The 12,954-nt window shown below is 53.0% G+C and overlaps 8 protein-coding genes across 8 annotated transcripts; 5 read left to right on the forward strand and 3 right to left on the reverse strand.

Annotated features, from left to right (window-relative positions):
• Positions 1-470: 470 nt before the first annotated feature.
• CLAFUR5_01418 (Quinone oxidoreductase-like protein 2) lies at positions 471-1,496 on the forward strand (the record flags this gene model as incomplete). The annotated part of the gene is made up of 1 exon (XM_047900566.1): positions 471-1,496. The coding sequence occupies one exon, from the start codon at positions 471-473 to the stop codon at positions 1,494-1,496; it is 1,026 nt and encodes a 341-aa protein (XP_047756162.1).
• Positions 1,497-1,948: 452 nt separating this feature from the next.
• On the forward strand, positions 1,949-3,688 carry CLAFUR5_01419 (uncharacterized protein; the record flags this gene model as incomplete). The annotated part of the gene is made up of 1 exon (XM_047900567.1): positions 1,949-3,688. The coding sequence occupies one exon, from the start codon at positions 1,949-1,951 to the stop codon at positions 3,686-3,688; it is 1,740 nt and encodes a 579-aa protein (XP_047756163.1).
• Positions 3,689-3,946: 258 nt separating this feature from the next.
• Positions 3,947-4,834, forward strand: CLAFUR5_01420 (uncharacterized protein; the record flags this gene model as incomplete). Its single annotated transcript, XM_047900568.1, has 1 exon — positions 3,947-4,834. The coding sequence occupies one exon, from the start codon at positions 3,947-3,949 to the stop codon at positions 4,832-4,834; it is 888 nt and encodes a 295-aa protein (XP_047757384.1).
• Positions 4,835-5,544: 710 nt separating this feature from the next.
• Positions 5,545-6,419, reverse strand: CLAFUR5_01421 (uncharacterized protein; the record flags this gene model as incomplete). Its single annotated transcript, XM_047900569.1, has 2 exons — positions 5,545-6,200; positions 6,269-6,419. The coding sequence occupies 2 exons, from the start codon at positions 6,417-6,419 to the stop codon at positions 5,545-5,547; spliced, it is 807 nt and encodes a 268-aa protein (XP_047757383.1).
• CLAFUR5_01422 (uncharacterized protein) lies at positions 6,389-8,478 on the forward strand (the record flags this gene model as incomplete). Its single annotated transcript, XM_047900570.1, has 4 exons — positions 6,389-6,860; positions 6,938-7,461; positions 7,551-7,606; positions 7,674-8,478. Coding segments are annotated over 4 exons (1,857 nt in total), but the record flags the coding sequence as incomplete, so codon positions are not given.
• Positions 8,479-8,830: 352 nt separating this feature from the next.
• On the reverse strand, positions 8,831-9,529 carry CLAFUR5_01423 (uncharacterized protein; the record flags this gene model as incomplete). Its single annotated transcript, XM_047900571.1, has 1 exon — positions 8,831-9,529. The coding sequence occupies one exon, from the start codon at positions 9,527-9,529 to the stop codon at positions 8,831-8,833; it is 699 nt and encodes a 232-aa protein (XP_047757381.1).
• A 336-nt stretch (positions 9,530-9,865) lies between these two features.
• CLAFUR5_01424 (uncharacterized protein) lies at positions 9,866-11,488 on the reverse strand (the record flags this gene model as incomplete). Its single annotated transcript, XM_047900572.1, has 1 exon — positions 9,866-11,488. The coding sequence occupies one exon, from the start codon at positions 11,486-11,488 to the stop codon at positions 9,866-9,868; it is 1,623 nt and encodes a 540-aa protein (XP_047757388.1).
• A 588-nt stretch (positions 11,489-12,076) lies between these two features.
• Positions 12,077-12,840, forward strand: CLAFUR5_01425 (V-type proton ATPase subunit E; the record flags this gene model as incomplete). The annotated part of the gene is made up of 2 exons (XM_047900573.1): positions 12,077-12,627; positions 12,690-12,840. The coding sequence occupies 2 exons, from the start codon at positions 12,077-12,079 to the stop codon at positions 12,838-12,840; spliced, it is 702 nt and encodes a 233-aa protein (XP_047757387.1).
• Positions 12,841-12,954: the final 114 nt, after the last annotated feature.

The following is a 12,954-nucleotide window of genomic DNA, read 5'->3' on the forward strand; positions in this document are numbered from 1 at the left end:
GGGCGCTGTTGCTCTACCATTGATTCGCGGCGATGGCGCGGGTCATGAGCTCCGCGCGTGTCTCATGTCGACCATCTGTTAAGACTTTCGCAACAATATCACGCCAGATCCATGTTCGCTTTGGAGGGCTGTCGAGAAGGTTAGATGCACAGCCCAGCTGTCATCCGAGCGCTCCGTCTTTTGGACTGACTTGGTCGTGAACATGCCACGATGGCCGACGAAGTTAATTAGCAATACAGGCTTGTTCGAAGCAATATCGCAGGCACCGGGCCGATCGATAGCAGGTCGTGTCAGTATTAACGAGGCGAGGTCTGAAGAGTGCGCGTCAGACGACAATTTCGCGTCTCCCGGATCGGCAACCTTCACCTCGGCAAACCGTCTTCAGTTTCGCACTCGACACTCTCACACCGAGTAAGCCTTCCATGTAGAGGAAGAGGTAAGCCCGAGTCTGTTGTCACATACTTTCGTACATGAGCAAGATGAAAGCTATACATATCCCAGAGTTTGTCGAAGCCGTTTCGGCTTTGCGTGCCACGGAAGTCGAGACTCCCCGACCCAACGACAGCCAGTACCTCGTAGAGATCACTCATTGCTCGCCGCAACATGCCGATATCCTTCATGCCCAAGGCAAGCACCAGAACAATACCAAACGTGGCTGGTGTCATGCCCCATTCGTGCTGGGCTATGACTTTACCGGAATCGTGCAGTCAGTCCCCGAAAGGGCGAACAAAGATGGTCTGAGAACAGGCGACAGAGTGTTTGGCGCGGCAATTGGTGCTTTCGCAGAATACATATGTGTGTCTGCAGGCTCCATTCGCAGGATACCAGACAAATTGTCCAGTGAGGCAGCAGTCGCCATGTCTGGTCAGGCAGTAAGCTATGCCTCGGTCGTACACATTGCGAAAGTGCAAGCTGGAGAAACAGTGCTTGTCAGCGGTGCTAGTGGAGGCTTGGGCAGCGTCTGCTGCATGGTCGCGAAAGCCGTAGGTGCCAAGGTTATCGCATTGGCTGGAGATCAGAGCAAAGCCGGTCACATGCGAAAAGCTATGGACGTAGACCACGTGGTGGTCATGGAAGGCGACTGGATCGCGAAGGTCAAGGAGCTGACCGACGGTGTCGGCGCTGATGTCTGCTTAGACAACACGGGTATGGTCAATGATGCCATCAGATGCGTGGCATACTTTGGTCGGATTGTCATCTTGGGCTTCGCCGCGCGAAAGGGAGCTATGGAAGAGGTGAAGATGAACAAGCTGCTGCTGAAGAGTATCACCGTGACGGGGTATAGATTTGGTGAAAGTGGGAGAAGATATCCCGAGGAGCTCGAACGGATTTGGCAGGGTTATCTGCGTATGTTGGAGACTGGCAAGCTGAAGGCCATGATGTACGGCAAGTACGAAGGTCTCGACGACATTGGCAGAGCATTACAGGACCTGCACGAGCGTAAAGTGTATGGCAAGATAGTTGTGAGCGTTGCGAACCCTTCAGGCAAGCTGTAATGAAGTATTTGTCAGGCCTCATCTCGACTCTATTCACGATCGACTGATTGTGAAGATTCCATGTTTGGTCTTCACAAGCTCGATACCATGGTCAAGTGCCAGAACGTTGTTCCAGACTGGTTAAGCTCAGGTACTCAGCCTACGTGGTCTCAGCTTCCACGCTATACCGCAAGCGGGCGCGAAGCACCTACGCTATGTAAGCCTGGACTTGTTCCTATTGGGCGATGAAGCGAACTCGCGGTAGGGGCTCTGATTGGCTGAGACCAGACTTTGGTCAAGGATCGATCATCGGGTCGAGGAGCGGCTAGCTTTGTTTGGACACGTTCCAATGCCACTTCCACACCTGCCGAAACATCGACCTCCTGCCGACATGTCAAGATGATGGTCTGCGGCGCGCTCCGATCGCAACCCGTTGACATGAAAACATCCACACCTAAAATCAACTGCACACAATGACCCAGCTCCGCATTTTTGCACGGTTTCGGTCCAGCAGTGGCGCGTTGGCGCTCCGACACCACTTTAGGCCACATCTTGCTACACCGGTACTCGTACAGAAGAGATATCAAGGCTTACCTATCGGGCCTCAGCTACCTGCCCAGCAAGATGAACCTGACGACGACCCCAACAAGGGAGGCAAGAATGGCGGCAAAGATGGCCAAGAAAGCTTTAGTTGGGGACCAACACTCTTCAAGATGTTCGAGGCCGCGTTGACGACCTTCGCATCAGTCGCCATTCTTGGAGCTGTAGGGTTTGGCTATACGCGCTACTACAAACATCACGTACTTCAGAAGATGCACAATGCGTTCGAGCCTGGAGATCCCGTGCTCGATATTGCTGCCACTAACAAGCAAGGCAATGCATTCGGCGGAACTGATCTCCTTGACGAGAATAAGCAGCGTGAGCATTGGGTACGTCGCGACGAGCAAGACTTGATTGACGCGATCGTCGCGGGCCATGTTCGAGGACAGTATCATCTTCTCGTGGGCGAGAAGGGTACCGGGAAATCGAGCATGCTCATCGATGCAATGGCCAAGATTGATGGCGAAGGCTGTGCCATGTTCGAGGCTCATGCCAACCCGGAGATCTTCAGAATCAGACTCGGCAAAGCGCTAGATTTCGAGTATCATGAAGACAACATCGGGTCACTCTTCTCGATCCGAGGGCCGCGTGATGCTGGAGCCATATTGGACATTGAGCGTGCCTTCAACAAGCTTGAAAAGGTTGCGCTGGATCGTCGAAACAAAGTCGGGCGACCTCTGATATTGATCTTCAACTCTATGCACTTGCTGCGCGACGATGATGCTGGAAAGGATCTCCTGGAACTTATTCAGCAAAAAGCTGAGCAATGGGCGGCGAGTAATATGGCTACTGTCGTCTTCAACTCGGACGATTACTGGATCTATGAGCGGCTCAAGCAATATGCCACCAGGATGAATGTCATTCGCATACTTGATCTTAACAAGGACCGTTCGATAGCAGCGCTGCGGAACTATCGCATAAGATATCGAAATGACAACCCGGAGATGCCACTTCTTGAACAAATATACGAGCGAGTCGGTGGTCGTATGTCATATCTAAGCAGAGTGGCAAAAGCGCCTGACATGATCAAGACCGCAGACGATATCTGCCGCATGGAGAAGACCTGGTTCCTCAACCAGTGTTGGATTCTTGGTGAAGACATGGACGACGATGTCATGGATCAACAGAAGTATGCTTCTGCTGCAATGGTCTTGGCCAAAGCTCTTGTAGATCAAGAGAAGGAAATGGAGAAGACCTATGATCCTGACCATGGTCACATTCTGCCAGAGATCCCTCTCCACAAAGCACGAGAAGTGATGACCAGAGCGGATTTCGTCCAGAGTTATGATGCTATCAACATCTTTGCAATCGACAGCAAAGCAATGGTGCGTGCAGATTCTGTTCCCATGATGAACGCCTTTCGCGAGATCTGCGCCGAGGAAGGGTTCGACGAGTTCTTGGAGGCCACCCTTGACCGCATCAGTGCTATCGAATCGCTTGGCCGTACCAGAGAACTGACAATCAAGGATCTCTGGAACCAAGGCAAATATCGCGTCAGAATACAGAACGCGAGCGGCATGGAAAGTGGAGGGTTAACATTCGAGGTCGAGAAGCCTGATGATGACGATAAGGAAGATGAGGGCGCAGGCGACGAGAAGGAGGACGACAATTAGATTGCTATTTCTATGATACCCAACCTTGCAGGCCTTGTGCCCCCAGCATGAGCTTCCCGCTTTAATGGCCAGCAAGCTCCAGTATTGTCGGAGCACATCGGCGCCGATCCCGGCTACAGCAGCCGAGCTTTGATTGTGAGCTCTCCAGTCATTCATTCAGCATGCTTATATCTTCCTAGAAAGACATTGAACTCTCCTGTAAAACAAAATCTCCCGCCAAGGCGAATCAAGCCACAAGCCATCGCATCTGGCCTCACAATGGCAGCCACCAAGCCGACCAGGGATGGAATGGTCTTCAAGACAGTAGGCAAGCTTGACATCACTTTTGATCTCTATGTCCAAGATAACGGCGAGAATATACCCATCCTCCTCTGGTTCCACGGTGGAGGTCTTATCCAAGGCCACCGCAGTTCATTAGCGCCACATATGCGTAATGCCGTCAAGAAGCACAACTTGGCCGTCATCTCAGCCGACTACCGCCTGGCCCCTCAAGCCACAGTGCAAGAAATCCTCGAAGATGTCCAGGACTGCGTCGAGTTCATTCGGGAAAAACTCTCTGGCCAAGTTGGGGAGGGTGTGTTGGACACCACCCGAATCGCAGTCTCGGGGAGCTCGGCAGGCGGCTACCTCGCTCTTCTCGCAGGACTATATGTGGAGCCTAAGCCCAATGTTATCGCGCCTATATACCCCATCACCGACCCCTTGGGTACATTCTTCACCAACCCACAACCGCCAGCCATGGGACGGCCTTTCGTCGAGCGGGACGAAGTCGCGGAGTTCCTGGACCCGAAAGCACCACAAGTCGCAAGTAACGACAGTAACAGCGCGAGAAGCAAGATGTACATCCGTATGATGCATGATGCGAACTTGGCGAAGCTGTGGAGTGTGCCAGAGGGCAAGGAGGCGGATAAGTGGAGGCTGAGTAGGCAGGTCTACGGAAGGGGGACACCACCAGCGTATGTCCTGCATGGTGATGGTGATACTGCTGTGGGGGTGGAACAGGGTGATGAGGTGGTTGGTGCTATGTTGGGTTGTGGGATTGAGGTCGTGTATGAACGGCCTCATGGGAAGGATCATTTTTTGGACGCTGGGGAGGACTATGAAAACGAGGCATTCTATCAGTTCTTGCTGAAGCATCTGAAATGACTGGTCAGACCTCATCTATAGCCTTTTGTCAGGGCGTTTGTGCTCCGAAGCAACGACGCTCGGTCTGGCGTCCTGACAAGCACTACAGAGCATAGTTCCAGCTACATACTTACCCAGCTACAATGATACAAGGACATCCAGCTGAACACGCGGTTATGTTCCCGTTCCAGAGATGCAGAGCCTAGGAAATTACTGCAAACCATCCTACCCGGCGCGAACCTCAAACTGGACTTCAAATTCAACCATGACCTCAACTTCCACCTGCTTCCTCAACACGCCCAATCCATGAACATCTTTCCCCAACTTCCGCGCAGATGTCATCGGTCACCGAGGTATCACAAACTCTCGAGCATATTCGATGTGGAAACGAGCTACATCGGGATCGTTATATTGATGTTCAGATTGTGGCTGTGGATGCAGAGGGTAGGGAAGAGGGTGACCTTTTGGTGGAGATTAAGGGGAAACTGGAAGGGATGAGGAGCGAGAGTATGTTGGTTTCCATGTGGAGGTGGTGTGGTGCTACAGCCTTGAGGGGTTTGCATGGCGTAGAGTGGATACTTATGTTCGGAGGGGTCGATGGGATGGGTCGCATGCCCAGCATAACGAGCCCTCAACGTGAGCGAAAGTCGACGATGGTGAGAAGGATGGAGAATACTGAACGTCAAAGCAATTGGTATTCGCTCGCTGTAAAATGCTACACAGTTAACCACTCAAAGGTCCACCCGGCGCAGCTTTCCATTCGCCTGGCCACTCCATGTGTAACCACATTTATCGTTGCCAACTTGATACCCATCGCTTCCATCCATGTCGTCAGTCATGGGAGCCGAGAGGATGAAGTTGGGGTGCTGGTCTTGAGAGCTGCAGGTAGCGCCCTCGTGCGAAAGCAAGAAGCAGCTCCTGAACTGCTTGCGGAAGATGAAGGTCTCGCATGTAGGCAGACGCTGGCAAGCATTGCAGCACTCTGTAGCTGTAGAAGCCCCATCGGCGATCTTGGTAAAATCCGATGCAACTCCGGGTCCGTTGTTTGCGATGTTCACGGCGTAGAACCGATCGCCCCCGCTGCGGAGCGTGGAGCCAAAGATGTTGCGGTCGTTGCAGGCGTTGAAAACGGTGGGGCCTGGAATGATATTCGTGGTGGTAGTCGAGGCTACTGCTGTTGAGGTCTGTATGAAGGTCGTGGTGGTCTGGACGGAGCTGATCGATGTCTCGGTGATCGTCTCAGATGCGTTGTCAGGGATAATGGTGGTCTCCATCGTCAGTGTTTGCACCTTGACGGTGGTTCTGGACCAGTATGCCATTGTCTTTGTGGCTTGCTTCAGGGTGGTGTACGATGTGTACGTGTTGGTGTTGGGCATAGTCCTTGTGCCTAAGCAATGAAGGTCAGTTGCTGATGATCAGGTGTGAGTGAATGCACAAGCATGTTGATGCACTTACAAACGACATTGTTCGGTCGGCTTTGAGCCACAATACCTTGCGCTCCCTTCAGCACAGCTCTCTTGTTCGGGCTGTGAGGGTGTACAATCTCTCGGCGGGCGACCGAGCCTCTATTCAGTCCTGAAACTGGCCAAGAATGCCACATTAGCATGGGCCGGCTCAAGTAACACTAACACCAGTAACGATGTATTCAAGCGCGACGCCGCTACTGTGCTTTCTCAAGCAGACTTCAGTTTCCGCTACCCAACGGTGCCGCTGGACCATTCAAACTTCGTGTCTGATATTGCTTGCTCAGGCGGGAAGCTCACTGGCAAGCTTTCCGAAAAGGCCTACACGTACGCCAAGAAGCAGTGGACAGGAGCCGGCCAAGTGGTCTTTATTACCTCTGTGGACGGTTGCGGCCGTGATGCTGAGAATGACTACTTTCTGGCCAAGACTATCGCGTTCTCCGACAAGGCGAAGACTTTCACTGCCCAGGGCTCAGACGCCGGGTACAAGGATGTTGGTGTCCGCTTCAAGCTGTCCTGGGGTGACATTGGTGCATTGCCGCTCAAGCGAGCCTTGAACAAAAGAGAGGTAAGGTCCAGATCGAGTCTCCGTCACGTCCATGAACACTGTGCTAATCGTCCTCCTTTGTAGATGTTTGAACCTCACCCCTACATGAGCGAGGCACTTTGGATGTCAGCTTCGAGTTCAGTCAGTATCTGGACAGATACCTCGGCGTAGCCTGTGATGCGCCATGGGACCACGCCGTACAACTTGCAAAGTTCGGCAAGGAAGATAAGGCTTGGCAGAAAGGCGAGCTGAAGAAGCCTACGTCCAAGATTACAGGCCCTGGAGCTTCGAAGGGCAAAATGACCGGCGGCGTAGACTACGGTATGGGGCTCTACTGTGTCGAATGTGGTTTCGGCGGTGGCGCGACCATCTACGGAACAATGGATGTGAGCATCCTCTCCTTTAGCGTGGATACGCTCGAGGCAGGCTTCAACATGCATCTTATCGTTGGACTCAATCTTGGTATGGAGGCGTGTGTCCAGTATGAGAAGATTTACACCAAGGAATTGGCCCGCATCAACCTGGCTGGATGGAAGATTCCCCTTCTTGCCGACATTGGACCCTTCATCAGTCTAAGTGCTCAGGCTGGCATGAAGGTGAAGGCGACAGGCTCACTATTAGTTGTTTCGCAGAAAAAGGTGAGGACCCTCTCTAGATCTGCATATTGTAGTGGCTTATATATCCAACTCTATTGATTGGTGCTAATGTTGCATGGGATAACGTCCAGGTGAACCTCAACTTCCTCGACTCAAGCCGAAGCTATAGCAGAGGCTGGACGCCCAGGTTCGTCCCACGGGCCGAAGTCCAGGGGCAACTAAGCGCCGAAGCATCTCTCGGTCTTCCTCTGAAGATGGGACTCGGAGTTAAACATTCTCTCCGGTGTCTGGGAAGCTGACGCCTCCATCGTGGATACGCCACAGATGGTCGCCGAAGGCAAATTCGTCACCTCGGCCGCCATCAGCAAAGACGGCAAAGCTGTACCCGACTTCAACGGCGGCTGCTATGGCATCGCCTGGAACATCCACTTCGAGAACACTCTGCAAGCTGTGTTCCAAGGGGAATATATCGGCTCCAAGGTCTTTGATCTCATCAAGCCCTATGAGAGCGACCCCATCGCACAGGGATGCATCGGATACCAGGATTCGGGCATCGATGATGGTCTTCCAAAAGTCGAGCCCAAGGATCAAGGACAGGGCACAGGTCTGGGAGGCAATGGCTTGAATAGCGGCGGCTCCGGTCTCTCAGGCGGAGGTTCCAGCGGTAGCAAAGGTGCAGCAAAAGGAGCAACAACAACAAGTGCAGCACCGGTTCCAACAGGAGTCCTAGGGAGCCCTCGACCGAAGTGCACACCAGGTCAAGTGCTCGATAACCCCTCGAAACCAGGCAGTGCGATATGTTCGAGGTACGTCACCTCGTCTGAGCTGGCTTGGAGCAACCGGCCGAAGATCTACCAAGACTACGACTCGCCAAGTGCGGCTGCATGCGGTGCGGATTGCTTGGGCGTGAAAGGCTGCGTTGCCTACGGTTATACCAGTAAGGGAAAATGCGCACTATTGAACAAGTTAACAAGGGAGATTGCAACGGTCGGGTCGAGAGGTTCACCCGATTGGCAGTTCTGGGATGCGTCTTGCATCAAGATTAGTACTTGTCCATAGCATAGCGTAGCATGTATTTGACGGCCTGAAATGATGAGCGTGTGCCTGTTCAATACTACCTTTCCGATGGCTGCGCTTCGTCAACACCGACAAAATCAACGATGCGACGTTGAACGAGCAGGCCCCAGCAATATGTAGTACGCCTCGCCGCCTCATTGGTACAGCTGAGCTCGAGGCGGTGGCCGCTTGCTGCAAGCATCGTGGTCCTCTGATAGACATGCTGCACCTGTTTCGACGACAACTTATGAACAGCCGGTCAGCGCCTCTACGCTCAGCAGTACGTCCCAAGACATCTTGCATCAGCGGCCGACGATCATCTCGAAGCTCCAGCTCCAGCTCCTGTCTCAGAACTTCATCTTCCATCCTCCATCTTGATCTTCAACTGTATTGCCTCCCACCCTCTCTTCACAACATCAGCCATAAGGCTCCCCTTCAACTTCGTCACAGCCTCCTCAACAGGCACAAGCTCACTGGCATAAAGCGCCTCTTCTTCATCCACACCAGTACCCTCGTGTCTAACAGGCTCATAGACCCTCCTCTTTCCCTCTTCATCCACCACACTCTCCATTTCAATCCTCTCCCTGATCGTCAAATCCACAGGAAACGGCGGCGGAGGCTTGTATCCACTCCTGGAATCTCCCTCCGCCCACAGCTCAACATCAACAGGAACAGTTTCGCCCACGAACCAAAACAACAAATACTGCCTCTTACTACCCGCCCTCAGCGGCACCATCTGCGTCCAAAGCGGCTCTTTTACGAATGCTCGTTCTTTCTCGCTTGCTTCCTCATCCTCAGTCTGCCCATGCTCGATCGGTAACGCCAGCACTCGATTCCTGTAGCCACTTTCTTCGTATCCTTCCCGCTCTGCTGCGTTCAAGATGTCTTCGTGGACATTCTTCCTTCCCTTGGGCAGGAAATGGTATTTGTCGCGGGTGTGGTAGCAGAGAACTACGCGAGCAGTCGCGAGGTGGAAGATGGCGATGCCGCCGGAGATGGTGAGGTTCTCGGAGGAGATGTTGGCGGTTGCTGGTGGGGTGGATCGCGGTGGCATTATGGTGGTGGTATTACGTCGGGAGGCATTGTTAGAGGAGGTGTGAGAGGCTGAGTGCAGAAATATGGAAAAGAGTAGTGAATGCTGCAGATAATGTCGATGAGAAGTGGGAGGTCCAAGATGTGATCAACACCCCACTTGCAGGCATCGGAAAGAGCTCCGTTGTTCGTGAAAGCCAAAGCGCGATCTACAAGGGGCGTGAAGGCAGTTGATAGTAGACGAATACAATGTGGAAAGATCCTGTGAGCTTCAGTCTGTCTATTGATTTGGGGTATCATCGTTCATTCGTATTGTCGCATACATGTTGTGTTCTCAGAACAACGGTTTGACTCGTGATTAGGCAGGTCCGCCAGATCTGTCGTGCCTGCTACTCGAAGGCGATGGCGGTCCTTCTCCATCTTCGTCCTTTCGCTTAGAGGACCACCAGCCACCTTTTAATAGGTCTGAGAACAGTGCGCTGCTAGGATGCGAACTCTTTCTCCTCTGACGCGAGTTGCGTCGATTTGCTGGCATCGTACTCGATCGTGATATGACTTCGAGACCAAGAGCTTGCTCCTCATCACTCGGCTGGAGAGCTTTGCCCGAAGTAGATCGCCTTCGTCTTCGCTGACGTTGATGTTCGCTAGTTTCAGGTCTTGGTGTATCTGAGACTGACGAGCTTGGACGATCGAAAGTCCCATAACGATCATCTGAATCGCCAAGCGCTGACCAGATCGCCTTGACTTCCTTGAGCGTGGCTGCACGATGCCGACGCTTGGTAGTGTGGACATGAGTGTGTCCGGGAACATAGTTGGGAACTTTGTTCGTTGTTGAGTGACTTCGCTGAAGTGACTTCCTGATAAGGTTGGTGTGCTCATCGATCTCCCTCTCAGATTCCAGCTCGTCGTCCGTGTGCAGTGATTCCGAATCGTTCGTGTCCGTGTCTGGGTCTTCCACGAATCCCATGCCAGGAGCGAGTATGGTCTGCGGTATTTCGTTCTTCGCGTGTGGGTGTTCTTCGTTGTGATCATCTTGTAGTCGCCAGCTCAGCGCAAGTACGCCGGCCAGTAACAGTACAGTGCCGAGAGCGATCAGTCCAGCTGACAGAGATGGCAGCTTGTTCATCTGCTGGAAATAGATGAGGCCATCCAGAATGGCGACAATATTGTAGATGCAAAATACAAAAGGATAGAGAATGCTCGTCGAAATGAGCTTCAGTCCCAGGTGAAGGTAGTACAGCTGCGAAAGAGACAGTACCAGGAAAAACAGAATCAGAACCCACGGCTCCCACGATTTGAACTGATTGCTCTTATGCGAAACGCTGCGCACGATGAGCTCGACTGCACTCTTAGCTAGAAGCAGTGCGTGGGCCGAAAGAATCCCGGACACCAGGCCAAAGATCATGCCGTTTACGAGGAGGACTCTCGGACTGTCTCTCCTTGCGCCTGGTATACACTTTCGCAGGGTAAAGGTCACAACGATGGTTCCCACGGCGAACAGCAATGACAAGATGAACCAGACCAGAAAGCTAGGCTCTCCCAGCAGCACCAGAAGTTGTTTGAGCGTGTGGCTCGGCTCCGGTACAGCAGAGAAACAGCTGATCAGGACTGCGCCTGCAGCGACCAGTATTGTTCCGTATGCCGACCTCCATGTCCAAGGCTCTTTCAGAATCAAAGTCGCCAAAATGCTATTGAACACCAGTCCAGAGGCTTGCAACGTGCTCAGAAGTGGGAGTGGCAAGGCGACGATCTGTATTGTAGATCCCACGATGTTCGCGACCAGGAACAGGAACATGCCTATCTGCCATCGTCGTCGCTTGTAGGCCGGTCTGCGCTCAACATGATCCTCCTTCTCGTCCTCCAGCATGTGCGACTTGCGCTGTAGTGTCAAGCCGACCGATTGGACGCAGGTTGACAGCAAGCCCACGATGATGCCCACAGCCATGGCGGCCTTCGGGTCAATTGCAGGTAGGTCCCTCATGTTGTCGGCGACGGTGGATTGTTATGTTGGAGTGTGTCCCGTTCGCAGTGCGCTGTTGCTATCGTTCCATGGCAGGCATTACGTTCGAGCTCGACGCTGGTGGACTTGGAGATTGTCCTTTGTGGTGAATGTCGCACAAACGGTCGGTCAGGTGTACAATGGATGATGGATGCAGGCACGGTGGTGAGCGAGTGACGAAGGCTGAACCCCGGTAGTCCAGTAGTGGTGCACTGGTGGTTGTTATGACGGCGGTGGAGAGACGATCGCCTTGCCAGCGGCGAGTCCAGGTCACCTGCGATGGAAAACAACGCTAGTATCAGTTGAGCCGCAAGTGTGGCACACGTCGGGTGGCTTGGACCTTGAGACGACAACGTGCGTCAAGCTGCAGTTGCAACATTGGAGCTGTCGGTTGAACATACCATACACTCCCTGTTAATTGTACAGCTTGCGTTGAAGTGTCCCCCACCGGAAGACGACGACATCACAGCCGGCTGAAGCTGCGCACCACCCCATACAGCCCCGACAGCTCCCAACACCAACACCACCCCCAGACAGCTGCCTCAGTAGCAGCACTTCAACACCGTCACCATGTCACAGATACACGCCATGTCGGATGACCAGGTCAACACGGAGCTGCGCAAGATGACGGCCTTCATCCGGCAAGAAGCGCTGGAGAAGGCCCGCGAGATCCATCTGAAGGCAGACGAGGAGTTCAGCATCGAGAAGTCCAAGCTCGTCCGCTCCGAAACATCTCGCATCGACGAAGAGTACAAGAAGAAGTTCACACAGGCAGGCATGAGCCAGCAGATCACAAAGTCCACACTTTCCAACAAGACCAGACTGCGCATTCTCAGCGCACGACAAGAGCTCCTCGACAAGCTGTTTGAGGATGCCAACAAGAAGCTCGCTGAGAGCGCTACCAAGGACAAGGGCAAGTACGACAAGGTGCTCAAGGATCTGATTCTGGAGGGTCTTTATGCGTTCGTCAACGAGAAGAAGGTTACTCTGAGGTGTCGGAAGAAGGATGAGGATGCAGTCAAGAAGGCCGCAGAGCAGGCCAAGCAGGAGTACAAGAAGAACATGAACAACAGAGATGTCGAGATTGATGTTGATAGCAAGGAGAGAGTGCCGGAAGGATCGTCAGTTATCATTCCAATTCCCACACCATCTGTACAAGGCCATAGGCTAACTCATGTTACAGCGCTGGAGGCATCATTATCCTCAACAGCACCGGCAAGATCGACATCACCAACACCTTCGAAGAGCGACTACACCTGCTCGAGACGGATGCTCTGCCCGCTGTGAGAGCTACTCTCTTTGGCGAGAACAAGAATCGTAGATTCAAGGACTAGAGCTGTAGCATATACCAGACCGATAGCGTGGAGTTCCTGTCTCTTGTATCGATAATTGTATGAGTGGTTCATGTCGGTGGCGAGTCAATGCATATCATCCTTTTCGATCAAGTT

Source organism: Fulvia fulva, chromosome 1 (assembly GCF_020509005.1).
Source record: "Fulvia fulva chromosome 1, complete sequence".
Lineage (NCBI taxonomy): Eukaryota > Fungi > Ascomycota > Dothideomycetes > Mycosphaerellales > Mycosphaerellaceae > Fulvia > Fulvia fulva.